This window comes from Lissotriton vulgaris, chromosome 2_1 (genome assembly GCF_964263255.1).
Source record: "Lissotriton vulgaris chromosome 2_1, aLisVul1.2, whole genome shotgun sequence".
Taxonomy (NCBI): Eukaryota; Metazoa; Chordata; class Amphibia; order Caudata; family Salamandridae; genus Lissotriton; species Lissotriton vulgaris.
The window spans coordinates 177,160,435-177,183,737 of NC_141687.1; the positions used below are offsets into that span (position 1 = coordinate 177,160,435).

Below are 23,303 nucleotides of genomic sequence, written 5' to 3' on the forward strand. Positions count from 1 at the left end.
AAGGAAAATAATAAGGCTACGAGGCATGTCTGAAAACGAAACCTTTTTGGAGGATTGTTCCCTCATTCAAAAAGAAAAATGATTCATTCAAATGTCCACATATACCACTCATGGATCATAAAATTGCACTGTGCTTTACAACTGATTTCTCTTCTAGGATGTTCTTAATGTAAGTTGATTATATCGCAAAGTATTAAGCGTCACATTTAGGAGTATACAGGTGTGGAGCTATATGGGAAACATTTTCTATTTAAACTACTTGAATCATTTCATTTGCACAACTGATAAACACATTTTCTTCTTTTATTTTTGAAAAGACAGTTTTCAACCACACTTTAACAAAAGACAACAATAAAAAACCTAATTAGATAATTTCCTTCCATTTAACCTTAATGAAATGCTGTGAATTCAACACCCTCTATTCCAGTAGAATGGAGCGTGCTCTCTTTAGTTCTCTCATCCGAATAGAAGGCGAGCCCCCGAAATGTGTCCTGGAACTCTGTCACCCATGCAAGGTCTTGAGCCACATCCTCGATCTGTGGTCCTTTCCTAGCTGTAACATACGCCACATTCTGTCCCTGTTCCTTGATCTACCTGTTGTTACATCTTCAGACCAACCATGTAATGCCTCTTGTCACTTTCTCTGACTCTTGTCAGCCTTTGTGATGTCCCTCTATGGTCTTTCCCAGTTCATGCATTCTTTCCATCACATCTTTAAACCCCATGGTTGGCCCTTGGCCCCTTCGATGCGTCTCTGTGAGGTTTTCGTGTTCTACGATAAAAGCTGTCGCACTGACATGCTACATGGACAATGGGACATGTCGACCTAACATGTAGCTGATCCAAGTCTTATGGAATCTCAGCATTTTCTATTTTAAAGCCTTCGCAAACCTTGTTAAATCCAGGGTTTAACCTTGCTGCTTTTGGTATCAGCAAGTTTATTTTGTAAAAAATCAGTATTTAATGAAAGGGTAATGAACCCAATTCGACTTTCAACAACGGTTGGCACATAGGGTTTATTGACAGACCAAAACAAAGCGCCATCTAATGAATTTGATTTGCTTTACATGGAGACCCTGCTATTGAAAAGAAACACTCGTCCCAAACTGTCCACACTGCTAAAAAAACGTTCTAAAGGCAGATCTCAACAATGCAAATGATGACAATATTATATATTTCATCTGTGTTTTCAGTTTCTTTGCTGTAACTTCAGAAATCAAATGCTTTGACCAGACCTATTAAGAAAATATCAGTCATTCATCATGTGAGATATTTCAACTTTGGAGGGAATGTGTTTAAAAACAAAATAGAACGCCTTATTTTTAGAAATGAAATGAAATAATTTTTAGAACTGTGGGCTGTGTCTGGGTGTGGTTACTTTAATAGTACACAACTAAGGTGTGGTTACTTTAATAGTGCACAACTAAGGCTTTGAAGGAAGCCCGCTGTGTTTTAGATTTCCTCTTCTTTCAACGGTTGCCAGCTGCCCGAAGATACGTTTTTACCCACAAATTCAGTAGCTACATAGGAAGTGTAAGAACATGAAAGGTACTCACACCTGTAACATGGCGACTCCTGTTGACTGATTCTGTGAATTGTTAGCGCTGCAGTTATTTATTAGAACGCTGCTCTCCTCACACCTCCTGAGTTTCTCATATCACTAGATGATGATGTTTATAGGGTCTTCGGGCTCTGAAGCCTCGGCACTGCGCATTCTAATTTCCTAATCCCATATTTCTCTCCTCAGGTTGCCGGGGAGCACAAGTACCACCCAGAATGCTTCAGCTGTCTCAATTGTCGAGTCTTCATTGGCGACGGTGACACCTATGCGCTGGTGGAGCGGTCAAAACTGTACTGGTAAGTTAGTGGCCATTCGAGCTCCCATCTGTCCATGCCTACGGGAAGTGGGTGTATGAAAAGGAGGCCTCGGGGGAGGAGCATGAGAGGTGGGCAGCAGGGCCAGCTCTAGGCATTGGCAGTGTGGGCAGCTGTCCAGGGCTTCAGCCCACCAGCCTGGGGCCCAGGAACAGTGCCAGCACCCAGGCTAAGGCAGCACACTTGTCCTTTGGTGCACCCTGCTGATCTAATTGAAAGAAAGGTGTCTTTGCAATTGGGCCCATGGGAGAGGGCCACCTGCCCTGAGCGATGGTGTGCTGAGGCCTACAGCTCAATCCAAATAACTGACTTTAACATATCCACCACTCAAATTACTTTCATATTTTCACTATACTAATTCACCCCTCATCCCTTATGGGTTCCGGAGTAGCATGCTACTCGCCAAAAAAGCGATTTGACGCCTCGTCAGTGCTAGTAAGCGCTATATAAGCCCTTCTGCCTATTCCGAGGCACTCTGGGATGCCCGTTGTCTAGTAGTTAGGTCCCCCTAGTGTTAACCCTCCTCCTACAAGCAATTCTCACACCTCTGCCCTAGATGACCTTTAAAAGAGGTGCTCGTAGGTGGCGGAGAGGAGTTGCAGCCAAGGAGGTGTCTGGACAAAGCAGCTTCTGAAGCCTTGAATGTGTCATGCATGCAAATTATAGGGGTCTACACATTCCCTTCCTGCCCCAAGCTCCCAAAAACCACTGGTGGGCAGATGGGTTGTGTGAGTGGGGACATGAGGATGAACCCAGGGCTGGTCTAAGGAGTTGTGCACACCTAAGGGAAAAAAGCATGTGACCCAGCCCCTCCGAGCACAGGGGTAAAGTTTGTTATTTTTAGGGTTCTCAGTTGCCTACTGCTGGTGACGGCCTGGCTCTGCCCGGTTTTGTTTAGACCAAATATGTCTTTCTGCGAACCGGCCCTTTGAGTGGGTCAGGGATCTATGTTTTTGTGTGGGGTATGGTTGTGGGCGTTTATGTGAGTGTTTTGGAAGCTGTCTAGATGGTCCGAAGGTGTTCGATGATTTGAATTAGGTTAATGTTGAGAACATTCCAGATCCCATCCGACTGATTGTCTTATGTAGCCGAATGAGAAAGTCAGCCGCTTCTGGGCGCTGTAAATGGCAGTTTGACAAGGACTGGAGAAAAGCATAAATGTGTCTGTGATAGGAGTCTCCTTTGCTAGGACAAAGGGAAGCAGGGACTCTGCCAACAAGGCTCATTATCATCTTCATAGTATTTAGGGAGTGGATTCAGTATATTTCTAATGATTTATTTTTTTCTCTCTCTCTCTCTCTCTCTCTCTCTCTCTCTCTCTCTCTCTCTCTCTCTCTCTCTCTCTCTCTCTCTCTCTCTCTCTCTCTCTCTCTCGTTTCAATCTTCTCGCATCTGCCCCATGCATTCTCATCTTTTTCCCCAAAAACCTCTTTCCACACCGTTCTGATCATACACTATCTCCTGGACTCCAACTTGATCGATATGTCATTTCTTTCCTGATCCTCTTCTTTATCTTAATACCCACTTTGTTTCACACTCCTATTTTCTCCTCTTTTTGTGGCTACCACAATGTTCTTCTCCTACCTAACCCTCCTCTTCCTGTGCCTCTGCTCTCCTATATTATCATTCCTACTTCATTGCTTCCCTTGGCTCCCTCTGGTCCACCTCTTTTGCTCTTTATTTCCTGTTGCTGCCCCATTCCTCTGCAGTGGACACTGTTACTACCAGATGGTGGTGACGCCGGTGATTGAGCAGGTCCTTCCAGAGTCCCCGTCAGCACGGTTGCCGCACACGGTCACCTTGGTCTCCATACCCGCCTCTTCCGATGGAAAGCGAGGCCTCTCTGTCTCCATTGATCCAACCTGCACCGCTCCTGGTTGCGGCTCAGAGCACTCGCGTGCTGTCAGGGTCCGAGAGTGAGTATATCCTGTCTGTGGTCGCCATCAGCCAAATTCAGTGGACAAAATATTCTCAAAAGGATAAACTTTGCTAGTGCTGAAATACAGTGAAGAGTAAACCATGGTAGTGTTCTCCTCCTGGCTTTTAAAAGTTAAGGATGTAGCAATGTGCCAGGAACCTGCTCTTGTTAGTTTTGACAGGCATTTTGTATACTCCCTCAGGCTGTCACAGTGGTAAACGTTAGGCGACTGCAACAAAGGCAGGAAGACAAAGCTGGGATTAGGGATGCAAAACCTGGAAAACCTACAGAGTAGCTGAAAGTATGAAAAAACAAAAGTTAGGATAACATTGAGATAAAGTAGAATTGTTGGGCTTAGCAGCTCGAACTCTCCACACACACTAAAGCTGTGATGTCGAGAGAACCGATGCAGGCGGGAGATTCACGATTTCTGAAGCTAAATATGGCTTTATTTTTCTACCACCTGCCTAAAAATTACCTCTGCTTCCTTACATGTCAATGAGGAAAATACATTCCCCCGCTTTTGTTTTTCAAAATATCCCACTTTCCACATTTTAAATGTTGGCATGTATGCCGAAGAGCCATGCTAGCAGTATACATTTAATCCTAATCTTAGTAGACTGGAGAAGTGTCCCAGTGTTTTTTGAAGACGTTAATGAACTGCATCTAACATTTAGGGTTCTTGAAGGTTGTTCATTATTTTCTCTGATTTACCGGCAAGCAGATCCTTAGTTTAGCTTTGGGTGGATCAGCGCTCCCGCCATGATGGTGCCAACATTTGTGCAGCGAACTAAGCATTTTTCATAGGAGATGCTTTTAACTATATTCTGCCTTTACTGGTGCTCTAATCTATGACTAATGTGAGACCCTGATAACCAACAAAATTCAGAGCTTCTTAATTTCACTGCTAAAATGTAATGGAGGGGCACTGCTAGCTGTTTTATAAAGAACGTAGTCAGAAGAACGAAAGAGAATAACTTTGATTTTCAACCTGTTCGGCTGCAAGCAGCTTAACGTCATCTATTTCTCTGACGCTGAGCATTTCGTGACTTGTTGTTGACGTCTGTTCAAAGTGATGTATATTTTTGTTTTGTCTGCCTGCAATTGACACTTTAGATCAAAATAGCAAATCAGATGTAAAATGATGATTATGTACGTAACACTGGACCTAGAGTGGCCCATCGTGATACTCCATAGACAAGAGTAGCGGAGTAGACTGGGGGAGTTGATGGATGAGGCACATTGTGTTCCTCTGGTTAGAACGACCTCAAACCACTCAATGTACATTATTGGAGACACCGCTAGCCATTTCTGCCAGTCCAGGCAGTCTCCTCATCCACAGTGTAAAAGCCGCTAGCAGTACAAGCATACATGCTTCCTGCTTCTGCTCTCAATGGCTTTTCGCTTTCGTTTTTTAGACTCCGTGTGGCGTAAAAGACTTTGGAATGCTTTGTTAAAGGTTCTACACCAAGTAGGCTTGTGTGGTGCATTATTACAAACTTGGACGAGTTGTCAGAGTAGAGAAATGACCTTGTGCACTTTTAACATGAATTTTTGTAAACCGCAATGAGGCTTGTTAAAATAACAAGGTGGTTGCAGAATTAAGGAGTATTTTTGTTGTGAAGCAGACAATTTACTTTTATACTATAGAAAATCTTTACCCTTGCTTCATGTCAGATGTCCTGATCAGATTCGTATCCCAACCATCATACTTCCAAAATGCTCTTTGGGGCTCATCTAAGTGAGTGCAAATAAAGTAACAGCCCAGGGAGATAGTCCATGTATAGATTCTGTTCTCTAAACCCTAAATGAAGGGCTGCAGGGGGTCACTCGATTCCCCCAACTTCAGAGCAAGGGGATGCTCTGCCTAAAAATCTGCCCCCCCCCGACCCCCGGTAACCTTTGGTGAATGGTGCTTCTTCGGTCCTTGGCCCAACCCAATCTTGGAGGGTAACTCACCTCTTCTGGGGACCGACTCATTGTCGAACTCAGTTGAAGGGACATAGAGGGACTTTGCTCTCCTGATGAGCCTTGATAGAGAGAGAAACAGAGTGCAGAGATACAGTTGGATTCCTGCTCGTCAGTTAAAAAAAATGCAAATGAATCATTGGTGATTCCTTGAACACATGCTATGTCTTTGTAAGCATCTGTATTTGTTTCGTGCAGCACATCTAGTACCATTCAGCATGGGGTATTATGCTTTGTGTATGATGGCTCTGATTATATTTTAACCTGTACTTCTCCTGCTGCAGAGTTGACACTGACCGCATAAGTCCAGATGTGAAGAATTCCATCCACATTGGGGACCGGATTCTAGAGATAAACGGCACTCCTATACGCAATGTTCCTCTTGATGAGGTAATGGATTTTCCCATCCTTTTGCTGCATTTTAAGCCCACTATTGGCTAGTAAAGGCACCGTTCCACTGTTTTATGGAAGATCAGGGAGTTTGTATATCCTAGACGTAGGATGAAGAAAGGAATAGAATCTGACTATGTCTTAATAGTGCGGTGTGATTGCTCAGATTTGTTCTCAAAGTTGATACAAGTTATTCCCTGGTGGTGGTTGAGCTTCTCAGTTTGTTGTTCCTGAATGTGATGCATGTTGGTTGGTGTTATGAGTGCTTGAGGAGATGGGACTCGTATTTTTTAGATGGGTAAGAACTGGCTACTGATCCAGGAAGATGGGGGTTTGGACTGCTTATCCGTCAAGCAGGGCAGAGGTGACGCACTCATGTCCTGGAAGTTGGTGAGATGCTCATACCCGTGTCTTTGGATTTGTGTATATTTGCTTATGCATATGGTGAATGTAAGTAGTATTTTTCTTTCACACTGGGAGTTGTGGCGGCTAGAATCTCATGAATTTGGTTGATTCTGACTCCGTATCTGATTGTTGAGTGTATTTAGATTCTGCATTGGGAAAGTGGGGAGATTTGCACTATTCCAGAGTTGATAACAAATTAAATTTAAAATGTAAATTTGATACTTGTATAGCGCACTACTCACCCGCAAGGGTCTCAAGGTGCTTGTACGAAAACCGCTGTGGAACCCATCCTGGCTTTCCCTGTGAGGCGTCCACTCCTGGGCACCCCCAAGGTGGAGGCCAGGCATCCTTAGCGTTGTGGGGGCCGTTATGGAGATTAAGCAAGCTATTGCCCAGAGTTGCAGGGGGGACCCATGATTGGAATAGGCACCGAGGCGAGAATTATCAGGTCGTGGAATTTTGAGCCCAAGACCCGCCGAGGCGGGGAATTGAACCCTGGTCCCGGGCTAGACCTCTGCATCAGGGTCTGCCGCTCTAACCATTGAGCCACACTTCTCAATGGTTAGAGTCAAATTTACTCCAATTTCCTATAATATCTGTAGAATTAGGCAGGCATGCCCTGTATGTAGGTTGAGTTTAGACCTTGTACATTGGAAGTGAAGTAGGTTTGAGCTCCGTGGCCAGTGAAGGATGGTAGAGATCAACTTTCTTCTTTAATGTTGTGTGTCCTTTGTGGGATCTGGAGTTCCCTTTTTGTTCTATATTAGCAATCGCGCAAGATTGTGTAACAGACAAAGTGTGGAACAATTTATACAGAATTAAAATGAAACACTTTTTATGATCTTAACCAAATTCCACAACCTTTGTACCTCGTCTGACCACAAGCCTTTGTTTTCCCCCAGTTACCTTCCTCTAGAAGTCATCTCTCTTCTTTTCGGTATTGCTCTTGCTGTACATTTTTGATCTGCAAGTTATCATAGTCTCCTTTCTTTTACCATTATCCAATTCTTGTACTTCTTCTTTTTTGATTGCACTCTTTCTGTTGCCACATCCTGCTCTCAATTTGTTTTTCCAACATGTTAGATCCTCGTGCTCCTTCCCTGACCCTCTTCTCTCTGGTTCTCCATAGATTGATCTTCTCATCCAGGAAACCAGCCGCCTCCTACAGTTAACGATTGAGCATGATCCCCACGAGGCGGTCGTGAGAGAGCACGTCACGGAGATGAGCCCCCTTGCGGATCTGCGGAGCCCGTTGAAGTCACCATCACGGACGCCCTGCGTTGAACCTGGAGCCATTCGCCAAAGGACAATCATGTACGCAGATTTCATTCTAGGATCGCTTTAAAGTGAGAGGTCTATCCTAAGATACGGGTGTCCTACTAAACCAGGCAACTACAGGAGTTCACACAGCAATATGAATATCCCACAGGAAGAAAGCACCGTGGGCATTTGAGGGTGGAGAAGTGAGCACAAGTACTATTCTGCCCAGCTTGGCAGTTATTGGCTATGTGCCCTTGCAGCTTCAAAAGGCATCTGCCGGTTAATTGAGGTGTAAGAGTGAAGGATCCGCACCGGAAGAGAGTGCGGTCAATTGACCCATAGGGAGAAGCGCCTAGGAAAAGTGAAGAACTTTGTGTCTAGGCAGAAGAGTGAGAGAGACATTACTAGGCGAGAGGGTAAGACCTGGGATCTTTCACTTGTAACCGCAGTAATTGTGCTGTGCCCTGGAAAGAGTGGAATTTATGGTGTGCCCAGGTGGAGTGAGTGGTGAAGGAAGATGTGTGCCCCTTTGAGGAAAGTGGTAATAGTGGAGGAGAATGTAGAGTGATGGTGGTAAATATATTGAGAGTTAATATCTGTTTAGAATAGTGGAAGAGGAGTAAGTAATGTGTCTGCAGAGACAATTGAAGACATGAAGTCTTACACTCGCGGAGAAAGTTTTGGAATTCGGAGGGGTCTCTGGCAGTGGGCATAGAGAGCAGTAACTGAAAGTCTCTGAATTGCTGCCACTGTTTTACAAAATCTTCACCCGCTTTCTGGATTTAATGAGGTCCCCTCTAGCTTATGTGAGGGCGACGTCCGCTGCAGGGCTGGAGACCACTAGAATTGTAGGGATGGCAAATGTGCCCTCATTACCAGAAAATGGGGTTGAGAAAAGGTCACTTTGCCTAAGGTGGCACCAATTCGCTATTAAAGACTGCCTTGACCCAGCTCAAGCTAACTGGATGATGGAAACGATGACGTCCCTCCCAAATTCTGATGTCCCGGGCCTCATAACGTTAATGCTGGATCATTTCTCAGCAACAATGGCTCCAATTATTCTGCATCTGTTGGTAAGCATCTCGCATAGGTGAGTTTAATGCTCCTATGGCTTGTGACTCTGTACAAGTGCTGGGTACTTGGAGGTTACTGCTCATGTCAGCCACCATCTGCATCTGGGTTGGCTGCTTGTCAATGCTGGTTATTCTTGTCACTCAGGCTCTGGTTGAAAATGATGCACAGTAATTAGAAGACTGCTTTCAGCTTTGTATAACCCACTTTTCGGTCTCCCTTGCCTTGTCTTCTAGGCGCAGTTGTAGCATTGACAAATCTCCATGTTCCAGCTCAGTGGGATCCCCCATCTCTCAGCGCAAGGACATCGGGCGCTCGGAGTCCCTCAGGGTCGTGTCCCGGACGCACCGGATCTTCCGCCCTTCAGACCTGATCCATGGGGAGGTGCTTGGGAAAGGATGCTTTGGCCAGGCCATTAAGGTATGTCTGATCGCACCATAGAGGGGATTCAAAGAAGTCTAGGATGCAACCACCCACCTGTGCTTCAAAAAAATTAGCGTCACGCACAAACCATTCGTTTTCATGGGCAGGATCCACGGTGATCCAGGCAGTGTCGGTCTGGCGAGATTGGATATAGAAGAAAACCCTAATAGACTCCTGGCTGATGGACTGCTACATCACCTCAGGCATGGGAGCAGCCTGCAGGAGTATCCCTCCCCCCCCCCTTCTCACAGACCCTGATAGCTGCTTGATTGTGGATAGCATAGTCAAAGTGAAGGCCCTAAGAAGCCGATAATGTGCACAAAAAGCTGCGTCTAAAACATAAGTAGAAGAAGATTTAAAATGCTTTATTATACAATAGCACGTAGAAGAAGCGGCACGTTTTCATATACAGTTTGTTGCTGTAGGTCACCGCCAGCTAGAGTAGCAAGCTCTGCCTGACACTGTGCAGCTTCCGCTACACTGCATATCTGCACATGAATATTAGAAGCAGCAAACTTACTCTGGGAACTTCCAGCATCATGTAGTTTTGGCTGGACCTCTGCCCTGTCCATCAGATTTACGCCCAATGATCAGAACCATCTCTGTAGCCACAGCACTAGTAATTGCCGTTGTTGTGTATATTTTTCAATGCTACAAAGGCGGGCTGCGGTGTTCTGTGCTTCACAATCTCCCTGCAGCAATGAAGAGGTTGGTGGTTGTAGAAGCCCCCATTACTGGGACTGGAAAACAGCTCCAAAATATGAGCCAGGAAATTGTGATTGGAATAAGACATCCTGCTTTGAATTCTCAGATTTCTTACTTGAATGTCGTCCAGGTTTTTTACATGTCCCTTCCTCTGATCCCGCAGATTTATCCTAAACTCTCACAGATCAACCTGGCGCCTTCCTGCTGATGCGTATTTTTAAAGGCCCACAACAATACAACTGGCATGTACGCCCACTACACACACTCCCAGGCACATCGGTGCAGCCTTTTCTGTTTTACCCATGGCATTGATGCAAGGGTGCATCCAGAATGTTAAAGGGGTGTTCCTACATTTGCTTGAAGCCTTTACCCATGCTCCATATTACAGAGGCAGGTGCATGGGCAAAAGCCACACAGACTTTAGGGTATAGTCAATGTGCCCCATGCCCTCTTTGTGCTATTTGGTAGGTTATAGAGGCTCTGAGGGACTTACCAGTGACACTCCAGCAGTCCCATGCCCCATTCCAATGTAAGGCTGCATACATCCCTGCAGATACACCCGCAGTTCAGCAGGAATCGCCATATCCATATATCTCCAGAGCCAACATGCACCCCCGCTTTGTAAGAGAAATCTCTAGGCCTTCGCGAAGGTGAGTGCTATTTATAGTCAAGCTCTCTATCACTGAGTTAACACGCATTTGCAATATAATAGGTTTTGCGAGAGTTTAAGCTATTGGCATTGTAAATGACAATGCTTTTTATTTATCTGTTTTGATAATTAACCCATAAATACAAGGCATTGTCATTTACAATGCCAATAGCTCTAAATCTTGTGAATGCGAGACCTACTTGATTTCAAAGAAGAGGCCGCCATTGGCCCAGACTGCTTGGAAAATGAAAGCTCACAATGTTCTGGGAAAGAATGTTGTGCCTGCAGTAGGACAAATTCATTAAAGAAAATAGTGCTTACAGACTAAATAAGACATACCGATTAACAATTGAAGTAAAAGGCCAGTCCTCCTGGGAGGTTACAAATGGAGACAAGGCAGTATTAAGGAGGGACTAACAAGCTTATTAACGAATCTGAAGCCAGCATTTACGAAGGGCAATGACACAAGCCAATGACAAATATGGGTGGAGAGTAGGCGGGGCTTCAAGTCTATACTCCGATATAGCATGCCTCGCAGAGCAGTGCATGCACTGCCCAGGGCTCGACCTAAAAATGACATTGGCGAGAGTCTTGTTTTTTTCTTCTCATCAGGCACACATGGTTTGTCCCTGCATTCGATCAGTACTATGGCCACTGATGTTGCTCTGACACACAGGAATCGCACAGCAGCTCCACTTGGACCTTTAATGAGGCCCAGAATCATCCTTTTTTGTCTGCTGATACCACTTCCTCCCTGTTACTAGGTGACGCACCGAGAGACTGGGGAAGTGATGGCGATGAAGGAGTTGATTCGTTTTGATGAGGAAACTCAAAGGACGTTTCTCAAGGAGGTAAGCTCGTCATGACTAGACTATGAATGTAGCAATGTCGTAGATGTCAATTTAGGCAATTGCAAACTGTTATTTTTCTCTGATAACAGCAGGAATTCAGTGTAAGCCTCTCGCGCAACAAGATTGACATATGTAGAAATTGTCATCAGATTTTCACCAAGAACAACTGCAAAACACACCCTGTCCTGCAGAAGCCTTTGAATCCCATCTCTCACACATCAGAAAACAGACTAGTAACCTCTGAAAACTAGCCAAAAAGAATTATTTATCCAAGCAATAAAAAATGCATTATATAGATTTAAAATTCCCTGGTAGGCTATATGGAATCTGCACACAATCGATTTAGAATCAGACGAGAATGGAAGCACAGACTCTGTAAAGCTTTCAGATCCGTGATTAACACTGGAGAGGGAACTCGATAAAACCTAACGTTTGTTTACGATAAGGATAAGTTACACTTGACACATTTTTAACAACTCAAACGTTTGTACTGTCTCTGCCGGAATGGTGATAAAGAAACACAGCAATAGTAAGCTAGTAACCTGTAATTGCTTTTACTTCTCCATTCCAATTGGTTCACAAAATGAAATGTAATGAGATCGCCGTCACTGCATCTTCAAAGGTTTTCCTTGGGTCAATTGGAGGTTGTGTCTGGTTGGTCTACACACTGATCTGATTCTGTTTTAAGAACACCCCTGGTTGATCCACTCATAGTCTCTGATTAAAAGATGTTACTGGTTGTTGTGCACATACACCCTTGGTGAATATGTATTTGTTCTGCACATTGTGCCTGGTTGAAGGATGTCCCTTCAGGTATCCCTCCAATGAAGAATGCCCACATTAGGTGTACATCCTGGCCCTGGTATATACATGGCCCCTGATGGAAGGTTGTTCCTAATTAATCCACATATGACTTACTATATACAGATGTCCCTAGTGGTCGCACATATGGCTGTTGGAGAAAGTCTACATATATCCCGTGGTTCAATGAAGTTCAATTGGACCTCTATATTGGCTCTTAGAGAAAGATATACCAGTTTGGCATACATCTGGCTGCTGGTTGAAATATGTTATTGTTTGCTTGATGTATAAAACGGGTTTAAGGAGGTCACTTTTGAGGATACACATGTTCACTGATTGAAGGATGCCCCTGACTGGTTGTCCTGTGGACCCTGATTGAAGGAATTTCCTATTTAGGTCCTCATTACGAGGACTCTGATAATTCCAAAGAGACTGTAAGTTGCCGGCTACATCTAAATTACAAGGTCAATAGTTTCACTGCAGATCTGGACATTTCACACTAGTTTAGGTGAAATGAGGAATTACCTAGAAAAATAACCTGGAATTACCTATTCCTTAGTAATTCCTAATTTCTCAGAGAAACCTTATGGTTCCACTTGTACTCCCCAGTAAATACGTAACCCCATTCACACTCCACCCCTAGTGTTACCAGTAAGTCCGGGAGGGTGAGAGTGGGGGGACACTACAATTCAGGAACCTTGTAATATGGCCCACAGTCTAGATATGCTTCGTACTGTAAGACTCATCTGTGTTGGTTCACAGTTGGGGCTGCAGGCAGTCTCTTTAAGAAGGTGACATTGGACGTGAGCCTATGGGCTATTGTTATATTCCATATAGGTACCCTAATATAGGCTCGGGTAACATCATAACCCTACACCTATATTCTCCCCTACATTACATACATAACGGTTCTTAGGGACTGACTTTTTGCCTAGATACAACACTACACACAGAACGCGGGATTTTCCCTGGTAGAAGACTCGTACATTATGCATGAGGATTCTTGGAAGCACAGCAGGACTACCATCTCCCGTATAATATCTATGTACAAAGTTAATTCCCGACGTCATCCTAAGTGCGAACCCCTGGGGAGACCTATGTAAATGTTATAGTACTTGTATAGGGCCTGAATCACCCCACATGGGGTCTCTCCGGTGCTTGTACGCATACCGCTGTGGAACCCTTCCTGGCTTTTCCCTGTGAGGCGCCCACTCCTGGGCACCCCCAAGGTGCAGCCAGGCATCCTAGCGCTGTTGCGGCCGTTGTGGAGATTAGGCAAGCTATTGCTCAGAGTTGCAGAGTGGGACCCATGATTAGAATAGGCACCGAGGCGAGAATTATCAGGTCCGAGGAAATTGAGCCCAAGATCCGCCGAGGCGGGAATTGAACCCTGGTTCCAGACCAGACCTCTGCATCAGGGTCTGCCGCTCTAACCATTGAGCCACACTTCTCATATACCTATGGGTATATATACATCACATCTTGCTAAGGCAGGCAGAGAGGACCAGGACTTACCAGCCAGCACACTGACCAAAGACGCTGAGGTTCCTGCATGCAGATACTCCAGCTCACAGTCGTCTAAATCCCTTGCAGGGTGTCCAACCCGAGACCAGAACCGGGTCCCACAGTCTCAATCCAGGTAATGGGGTTGACTTTATCCTAGAGGGATTCTTGGCTTAACACCTACACACATGCTAGATACACTTGGGTACATCTAGTTAGGGAGGCATCGTAGGAGTACACACCTTTTATTATCATGTATTTTATATTCTTGTGTGTGTTCATGATTATTGCAAGATGGCAGAACTCTATCATCCTTTTACTTTCATAGTGCTTCTAAACATTTATATCTGTTACTGTCTAGTGGTTGCTGCAGCTCATCTAGTTTACATTAGAATAATGACTGTTCAATAAATGCTTATTAAAAAACCTCCAGGCCGTTTATTCTGTGTATCTCTCTGAGATTAAGTGAGCACAAGCGACTGAGCGAAAAGTAGTACACTGTTTCCACGGTCATGAGGGATCAGGATTGTCATGTTTGATGGTTGCCAAAAACGATTTTGTCCTTGGTAGGAGGAGATTATGGCACTGCGAGCTAGCTGATACCTACAGGCCGACATACACCCGGTGGGGGTATGACATCCAAATGCGCAGATCCTGTATACTTTTTATAGGAACTACATGACACTACATAAAAGCAGGCGATGTTCCCCGGATTAAATGGACAGGTTCGGCTTTCAAAGAAGTTCCATCAAATCAGAGTTTTATCACAAAACCCCTGCGCCTTGCAGTCTTGAGGGAACTGGAGAAGGGGGGCTTAGAAATAACATTGTGCACCTTTTGGCTTTTCAGGTGAAGGTAATGCGATGTCTGGAGCACCCCAATGTCCTGAAGTTTATTGGGGTACTGTATAAGGACAAGCGTCTAAATTTCATTACAGAGTACATCAAGGGTGGCACACTACGAGGGATCATCAAAAGCATGGTAAGCACCAAATATGATGTGTCTTAGACTTTATCAATGTATTTTATTGAAGGTCTGAGAACGTCACTCCGTCTAATGTTGCTGCTCTCTCCGCAGGACGCCCACTACCCCTGGAAGCAGCGAGTCAGCTTTGCAAGAGACATAGCAGCTGGAATGGTGAGTCTCAAACTCCTGCTTTCTATCCTGAGCTATGACCCATGAGTCACGTGATTTTAAAGATGGGCTATACAGAGGGACCCAGACACGCAGGAAGCTATACATGCTGCATCTCATGCACACAGGCGTAGGCGATCTGACACTGTCACACACCCAGACAGGCACACACATTTATTACATGGACCCATCTTGCAGTTTTGGTTTGGCAGCCAATCGCAGTCCGCTTGCACCTGTGCATATACATTGACTTTGCTACTCTGGATTAGTTTTAGGGTCTTCATGGGTTGCTTTTACTTTTGAATAGTTCCCTGGTGGTTGTGGCTTTTCTTGGAGCTGTCGTTTGGAAGGGAATGTCCCTTGCATTGTATACAAGCATGCTCCCTGGCCTGAGAGCTCGACTGTATTTGAATTTCATAACCTGACTTTTATTTTACGCTTGGTGTCCTGTTAATCTAGCTTGTGCGCAGAGGCCTAGACATGTAACCCGTCCTGTGACCTGGAGTAGTTCACGAACTGTGTCCCTATAGGGGGCAGAGGACTACTGTCCCTATCCTGGGCGTAGCACCTAAGACAGTGTTGACAGCATACCGTGTTTACTTAATTTATACTGTGATCAGACCTTTTTATCTGTGTCAGTGAGAGTGTGGCCTGCTGACCCCTCCTGTGTTAAGTTTCACCGTTATATGTGCACCAGAGCCTTGCGTTGGACTCAAGTGTGTATGTTGAGTGTGTGCGCATGCAGAGGACTCCTTCCTACATGTTATACTAGTGGGTTTGTAGTGCAAGGCCCATCATCCATGAGGGTATCCAGGCACTTGATACATGCTACATCTAAGCATGAGGTTCAAAAAGGCAACTGGTTACATTGATCTAACAAGATCAGAACAATTTTTGCATAATGATTGCACAAATCTTCCACACATGGGAGTCAAGTGTCCTTGATACTCACAGGTGACAAAATGTCAAAACATATCTTGACCGACAAAGCAGGTGACCTCAAAACAGGCGTTGATTCGATATTAATGGCTCTCACCATAGGCTCAGTTAAAGTATTTGTAAGCAGCTGAGTCATCAAACGAGGAATTACAGGCGCCTGCAATACATGTCCATGGTTTCAGAAACAAATGTCAACAGTACGATGGAAAATTCCATTGAGACAGACATTTTACCCTCAAAGCTTCCTGCAGTTGACGATCGAGCTTACAGGTGTAACACATGAGTGCCTTAAAACATACGTATACATTTGGCCGTAGAACATAGAAATATTATTAGTAGGAATTCCAATAACCACTAGCAGCATTGATCGCTGCATTGCGAGTTCCATGATTGGAGAATGCGCTGCGCCCAATTATTTCATAAGGTCACTTGATACAAATTTGGTGGCCCCTTTAACTTCAGCGAGTAAGTAGGAGATTTGCTTCCTGGGTCATCAAAGTGATTGTTGTCAGTGCCTTGTGATCATAGAAAGAAGACTCAAATGTGTGGAGAATACCAGAGAGATGTGGAGGAACATCTGTGCCCAGATGGAATTTCTTCCTGACTCCAAAATCTATGAGACACAAGTGATTATTGTGGAAGATATTAATGCATGCAGCCTGTCCATCAAAGTGACTGCAGATGAGGTGTATTTCAAGAAAGAATATAGCATGCAACCAGCCCACTAAAGCAACTTCAGATACGACAATCCATGCCACCATGCTCCTGTGACACTCACAACTTAAAATATACACATTCAGACGGTGTGGGACCTCGTCGTACTTTGTGCTTCAGCAACAACACACTGATATCTTAGAAATAAAGGACGCACTTCAGTAGCTCAGCACAGAAGACGACACTGCCCAGGCAATGGAAGCCTTCTAGCAGTGTTGGGTTACTTCTAGGCCTCAGCACAAGCAAGGGCAATGAGCCATGCCACCCAAGCCTGAGGTATTCGTGGACTCAACAGCAGTAGCAGCCACTTGGAAGAGCTTACCAGGGGCATGGTTTTACCAGAGAATAAGCTTTCGGAACAGTTCCAAATCCAGTGCGGCTGAGGCGTAGTGCCATTCAGCTGAATAAAATTACATGACGGACAGCTGTAGCAGCCATCTTAAATAAGAATAAGAATGGATATGAATTCTGCATATCCTGGAGGACCAAAATATAGATTATACCATATATCAATCTTTAGTTTAGAAAAGAATATGCAAAATATCAAGTTTACATGCCCGCGTTCTCAAGTGAGGAATGTTCGGCCATTTTCTTTCGACTGACGTGTTACAGATGCTTTTGTATGCTTTTTCCTTCCTGTTAGTGATTTTCAGAGTAGCTCAGATCTTCGAATGCTCCTTTATACATTGACATGAACATTCATAGAGATGCCTTCAATGCTATATCAGCTGGCCAGGACTACTTATAATGTCGTTCATCCGAGCATAGTCATCCTGGCAGCGTGACACCTCAGATTTTAGAATCTAGTCAGTGACTTTGTCACCAGGCAGTACATTCAAGAAACTGTAATTGAAACTCTGAGATAGGCTATAAAGTTTCACTTGAGAACACAGTACGCTTGCAAAAAGAATTGATTTTGTTTGCATTACCAAGCAAAGGGGCGTCACCAGTGGCGGCTGGTGACATTTGAAAGTGGTGAGGCGTAATGCAATTGTCATACTGCACTGCGTTGAGTGAGCGTAGCGAGCAATCCCGAACCACCTATCCCCAAAAAAAATTTGGAAAAAGATTAGGCAAATGGTGCATTTTCAAGCAAATTTGTGAAAGCAGGAAGATTTATCAAGCAATTGTGAATCTGTTCTAACAAAGACAATGACTGGCAAAACTGTCAGTCTAATTGGCCTACCACGTGCTCTGTCCATCTGTGCCACTGTGTGCTATTCTTTCACAAGTCTAATGTGCCCCCGTTACTAAATGACAGGAGAAGCTGGTTTCTTGTCACACCAGAATGCCACGAGAAGACTGCAGCATGTGAAATGTGAAAAATTGCATCACAAACTTAACGTAAATACTGTCGGATCCTTTTCACTTGATAAATATAACCTACTTACGAATCAATGATCCCTACCTGCAGTGCTCTTCTAAGCCATCGCTCCCTGGCCTCAGAAAGGACAGCATCGGTCCAGCCATGATCCGGGTGCTCTTATTAAAGTCAAATCAATACTGCAGTAAAATTACATGTGTGACTCGGAAATAAGGGAACATTGGGAAAATATGATTTTCTCTAAATCTTATGGCACAGAACAGCCCAGGAAAAGAACATAATGGCCAGTCCCAACTTTCCGCTTCTGCACAGCCTGGTTATAAGCGTTACCTAATTTAGCTGAAAGAAACATCCAAACACGTTTTGCCTCAGCTCAGAACCTAGAAAATGCATTCCTTAGCTTCATTATAAAAACACGGCTCAGGAAAACCCACCAGGATGCCATCAGTCGTACAAATGTAAACATTAACACGCTTGACATTACTGTTGGCCTGCTGACCAGCTCGGGTTAGAAGGGTCACAAGAAGCAGAATGATGGCTGAGCCAGCCTCAATGTGGAAATGCTCTGGAAACTGTACACTCGATCTCCGAGGACTCGCAACTCCCTGTCTCTTTCACCAAAGGCTAAAAGTACGAAAACCAAAAAAGGCCACCACCAGCCTTCTATCCTTCAAGGGTCGGTAAACTGAGGGTCATTAATTTGCCAGATAGAAACACCAGTGATTTTCCCACTTAAAAAAACAACATTCCCATTACATGGAATTTACAAGAAAACACATTTCTGAGCCTCAGATGAAAGGGTGCACGCAGATTCAAGCTGACATAGACATTTTTGTTTTGAGTGTAGCAGCTTCTGTGTTGGAAGTAATTTGAGGCAAGTTGTCTAAGAAACTGCACAAAATATACTTTATTATCCGTTTTGTAATCCTTACCAGTAAGTATTCTTGCAATATACGAAACACTCATCACAATCTACTGTTAGTAAAAAAAACATTAGAGGCAGAGGTGATGCACTGGGACCTGACGCGAGGAAGGAAAACTTCAGAAACCTCAGACTGCATTTTCTTCCCTACACTTTGTTTTCAACTGCTCGTGAGAAAGTGTCACTATATGTCACTCATGGCCACACAGAGCATGCGGCAGCCTGAACTGCTAAGCAATGTCCCTTATGCACAAGAACACACACAATCGACCCCAGACTGGTTTAAGCCTGCCGGTAAAAATCACTGAGATAAAGTTCAAGTCCAAAGGCACAGTAAACATGGGACCCATGTCTGGGTTTACCATTTGTACGTGGGACTCCCACGTACAAATGGTATACCCAGACATGGGTGGGACTTCTCTCGGAGAAAAACAATTAAACAATAGAGGCGTGCACCAAGGAGCAGGGAGTATGCCTCCTCTCTATGCAACGTATATCTCTGTGTCTTGATGTGTATTTAAACGTTTTATCAGGCTACATGAAGACACCTAGAACAGGTGCCATGCGATCAGCAGTGCCAGCTTACACATACATAACAAGTTCGAGGCATGTGGGCTGCTGAATTCATATCTGTGCATAGATCGCCGCCTAGTGTTGGGTCCGGATGATTGCACATTGTTGTCCTGGAAGAGTCTTCGAAGTATCACGAGATAGGTGGCTCCTCCCCTGGACTACAGTGCGCATGGGCATCGCCTCCATCCCCAGATTGTTTTTTTCCGCCATTGGGTTCGGATGTGTTTCGGTTCCCTCTGTCGGAATCGATAGTTGTTTAACTTTCCTTACTTGAGACCAAAAGGTCTTTAGGACTCGCGTCGGTATTGTCTATCGTTCGGGTTGGTTTATTCATCGGCTCCGAGCACTTGCTGCCCTTCCGCGTGCTGTCGGCGCGGACGGGCCTACACGACGCTCCAGACTACTTCAACATGGAACGAACTCCGTTTAAGAGGTGCCCAGTGTGTGCCTCGAAGTATTCACACCTCGACGTGCACCCAGTGTGCAACAGATGCTTGTCGCCGGACCACGACGAGGCCAGGTGTATGGCCTGCTCCAAGTTCCGGTCGAAGAAGACTCTCAAGCTACGTCGGGCCGCAAGACTGCAGGCCCAGTTATCGGCACCCCCACCAGCCAACAACTTTGAAGAAGATGTTGAAGACGACACCGTCCTACATGTTTCGGACTCTAACCCGGCGTCGGAGGATGAAAACTACGACGCGGGAGATGAAGAGTTCGAGGAAGTCGTCGAGGAGGTAGAGGACGACGACGGGGCCATTGCCACCGTGGAGGATAGCTCGGAAGAAGAGCATCCTCATACTGACTCCGGGGCCGAACCCCAGCATAAGGCCCAGGTCGAGGGATCGCCTTCGGGCCTTACCCAAGACCTCAATACTCGTCCCACGGCCCCGGCCACGGACATTGGTGATGCGCCACTCCCGGTACAGAAACCGAAAGTGAAGCCATCGGGGTCCGCACCATCTGTATCGAAACCGAAAGTGCAAGTCGCACTGGTGGGATCAAAGGCTCCAGAGGCCTCGGCGCCGAAGAAATCCAAAATGGCCGCCGAGATCAAGAGCCACGCCAAAATGGCCGACCCGAAGACCCCCGTGTCGAAGCCGACGGCGAAAACGCCCGACGCGGCTGCGTCGGCGCCGAAGCTGGTCGACGCTCTGAAGAGCCGCGTCGACGCCAAGAAGGTCGATGACCCTAAGAAAGCCTCTAAGAAGCGTCAGGACGACCCCAAGTCTCTGGCTGCACCGATCCCGGTCGACAAAGCCAAGGGAGGTGCTGTGTCGGCTCCGAAGACTGCGCCTTTGGTCGCCGACCCGAATCCGGACTCGGAGGACTCGCTCGAGCCGGTCCAGCCCTCCCCCTCCTTTACCAAAAAGGTCACGGAGTCCCTTCAGCGTATTCGGAAGGAAGCAGTGGCTCTCGAGCCGAAGGATGTGGCGCCGAAGCCTCCACAGAAACCGGCGAAGGCGCCAACGCCGATCCACTTCACGCTGCCGCCAAAGACGGCGCCGAAGGCTTTCGCTCCGAAACATGGGGCCGGGGTGCCCTTGAAGCTGGTGTCTACGCCTAAAGCATCCTTGGTAGTGCCGAAGCCACGGCACCAACCTCTAGCGGACGAGGAGCGTCGAGAGGTTGTCATTGACGCCAACACAGGCAAGCTCTTTCTCCTTAAAAGGAAGATCACCCCGGAGCCTGTGTTGGAGCATTTTCATATTCCACTTAAAAAGAAGTTGGACTCTGCGGGTACTTCTGCCCCTATGGAGCCTGCATCTCCACCCACTCACTCTAACGCTGGGGAGGGTGACGGGGACGAGGAGGAGGAGTACAATTATCCAGCGTACTCGGATCCAGAGGAGGTCAATGAGCCATGGTCTGCTGGAGGCGACCCTGAGGACCCTCAGTCAGGACACGAGCCGCAGCTTTTTGCTGCAAAAACTTCCCCAACAGAGGACTCTGCAGCCTTCAACGCTCTAATTGAGAGAGCTGCGGCCAATCATGATGTCGACCTCCATGCGGACCCAGTGGATGTCGATTTTCTGTTTGACACTTTCTCGGTGGCTGAAAAAACTGTCAAGACATTGCCAATGCTCAAAGGAGTGCTAAAGCCTGAGGTTTTCAGGGAGCCCACCCGGGCAAGAGTCATCAATCCTCGTATTGACAAAAAATACAAGGCAGCGCCCACTGATCCAACGTACATCAAGGGACAGTTGCCACTGGACTCTTTGGTTGTCTCCAACGCACGTAAGCGGGCAAACTCACAGACCACGGGTGATGCTCCTCCCCCAGACAAAGAATCGAAGGTCTTTGAAGCCTCAGGGAAACGTATTGCTGCGCAGGCAGCTAATATTTGGCGCATTTCAAACACGCAAGCCCTACTTGCACACTACGATAGGGCACACTATGACACCCTAGAAACCCTTCTACAGCACTTACCTGATCAGTACAAGGAGGGAGCTGAAATGTTGATTCAGGAGGCGAAGCTGATCACCAATGCTTCAATTAAGTGCGCACTGGACGTGGCTGATACCGCCTCCAGAGCTATAAACACTAGCGTGCTACTGCGTAGGCATGCATGGCTTAGAATATCAGGCTTTAAACCAGACATACAGACTACCATCTTAAACCAAACAGTTAATCCGGACCACCTGTTTGGGCCAGAAGTGGATGCAACCCTTGAAAAGATGAAAAAAGACACTGACACTGCTAAGTCTATGGGTGCCCTACAGTCCCAGCAGTTTCGGGGTGGTTCCTTCCGCCACTCCAATAACAGAGGCACCTCAAGGGGTCAGGCATCACAATCCACGCAATACTATAAAAGCAACACCCAATCCTCATACACCAACAAGGGTAGAGGTGGTTACCGGGGCAACAACGTCAAAGGCAGAGGACGTGGAAATAACAGCTCCAGGTCCTCCACCGCCAGCAAACAGTGACGCCTTGTCGCTGCCCCCCGACCACACAACACCAGTCGGGGGGAGACTCCAGCAATTCCTGCCCGCGTGGAAATCCATCACCACGGACAGGTGGGTCAAATCTCTTATCCAATACGGTTATTGTCTGGAACTCACTTCCACTCCACCAAACATACCTCCAAGAAACCGTCCTATGTCCGGCGAGCACTTGCACTTGTTGCAGCAGGAAGTCCAAGTCATGCTGCAAAAAGGGGCAATAGAGCTCGTTCCACTGCAAGAAAGGGGAACAGGGGTTTACTCTCTGTACTTTCTAATCCACAAGAAGGACGGATCCCTCAGGCCCATCCTGGACCTCAGGCCCCTCAACTGGTACATTCTGTCAGAACATTTCCATATGCTCACGTTGCAGCAGGTTCTCCCTCTGCTTCGGCAGGGGGACTTCCTGGCTACTCTGGATCTCAAGGATGCATACTTTCACATTCCCCTGCATCCTTCACACAGGAAGTACCTAAGGTTCACCATTCAAGACCAGCACTACCAGTTCAGGGTTCTGCCTTTTGGGGTCACCACAGCGCCCAGGGTCTTTACGAAGTGCCTGGCGACTGTGGCGGCGCATCTAAGACGTCAAAACATCCACGTCTACCCCTATCTGGACGACTGGCTCATTCAGGCAAAGTCGGAACAACAGTGCGCCGACCACGTGTCCCGCACCATTCATCTCCTGCACGATCTGGGATTCTCACTGAATTACCCAAAATCCCATCTCCAGCCCGCCCACATACGGCAGTATCTGGGCGCGACAATAAACACTCTGGCGGCCACTGCGCAGCCAAATTCAGTGAGAGTCGCCAGTATTCAGACGCTGATCCAACGATTCAGACCTCAGCACTCGCTTCCGGCGAAGGTGTTCATGCAGTTGATAGGCATGATGGCCTCCTGCATCTCCATTGTCCCGCACGCGAGGTTACATAT

The 23,303-nt window shown here is 46.2% G+C and overlaps 1 protein-coding gene across 2 annotated transcripts in view; it reads left to right on the top strand.

Moving 5' to 3' along the window:
• LIMK1 (LIM domain kinase 1) overlaps positions 1-23,303 on the top strand; it is a 273,836-nt gene that overhangs the window by 217,778 nt on the left and 32,755 nt on the right. For both annotated transcript variants that reach the window (XM_086954687.1, XM_086954686.1), the window contains 8 exons: positions 1,748-1,857; positions 3,585-3,791; positions 6,046-6,151; positions 7,686-7,870; positions 9,124-9,307; positions 11,429-11,515; positions 14,669-14,800; positions 14,897-14,956. In XM_086954687.1, the coding sequence (XP_086810813.1) occupies positions 1,748-1,857; positions 3,585-3,791; positions 6,046-6,151; positions 7,686-7,870; positions 9,124-9,307; positions 11,429-11,515; positions 14,669-14,800; positions 14,897-14,956 (1,071 nt within the window). The remainder of the gene's footprint in view (positions 1-1,747; positions 1,858-3,584; positions 3,792-6,045; positions 6,152-7,685; positions 7,871-9,123; positions 9,308-11,428; positions 11,516-14,668; positions 14,801-14,896; positions 14,957-23,303) is intronic.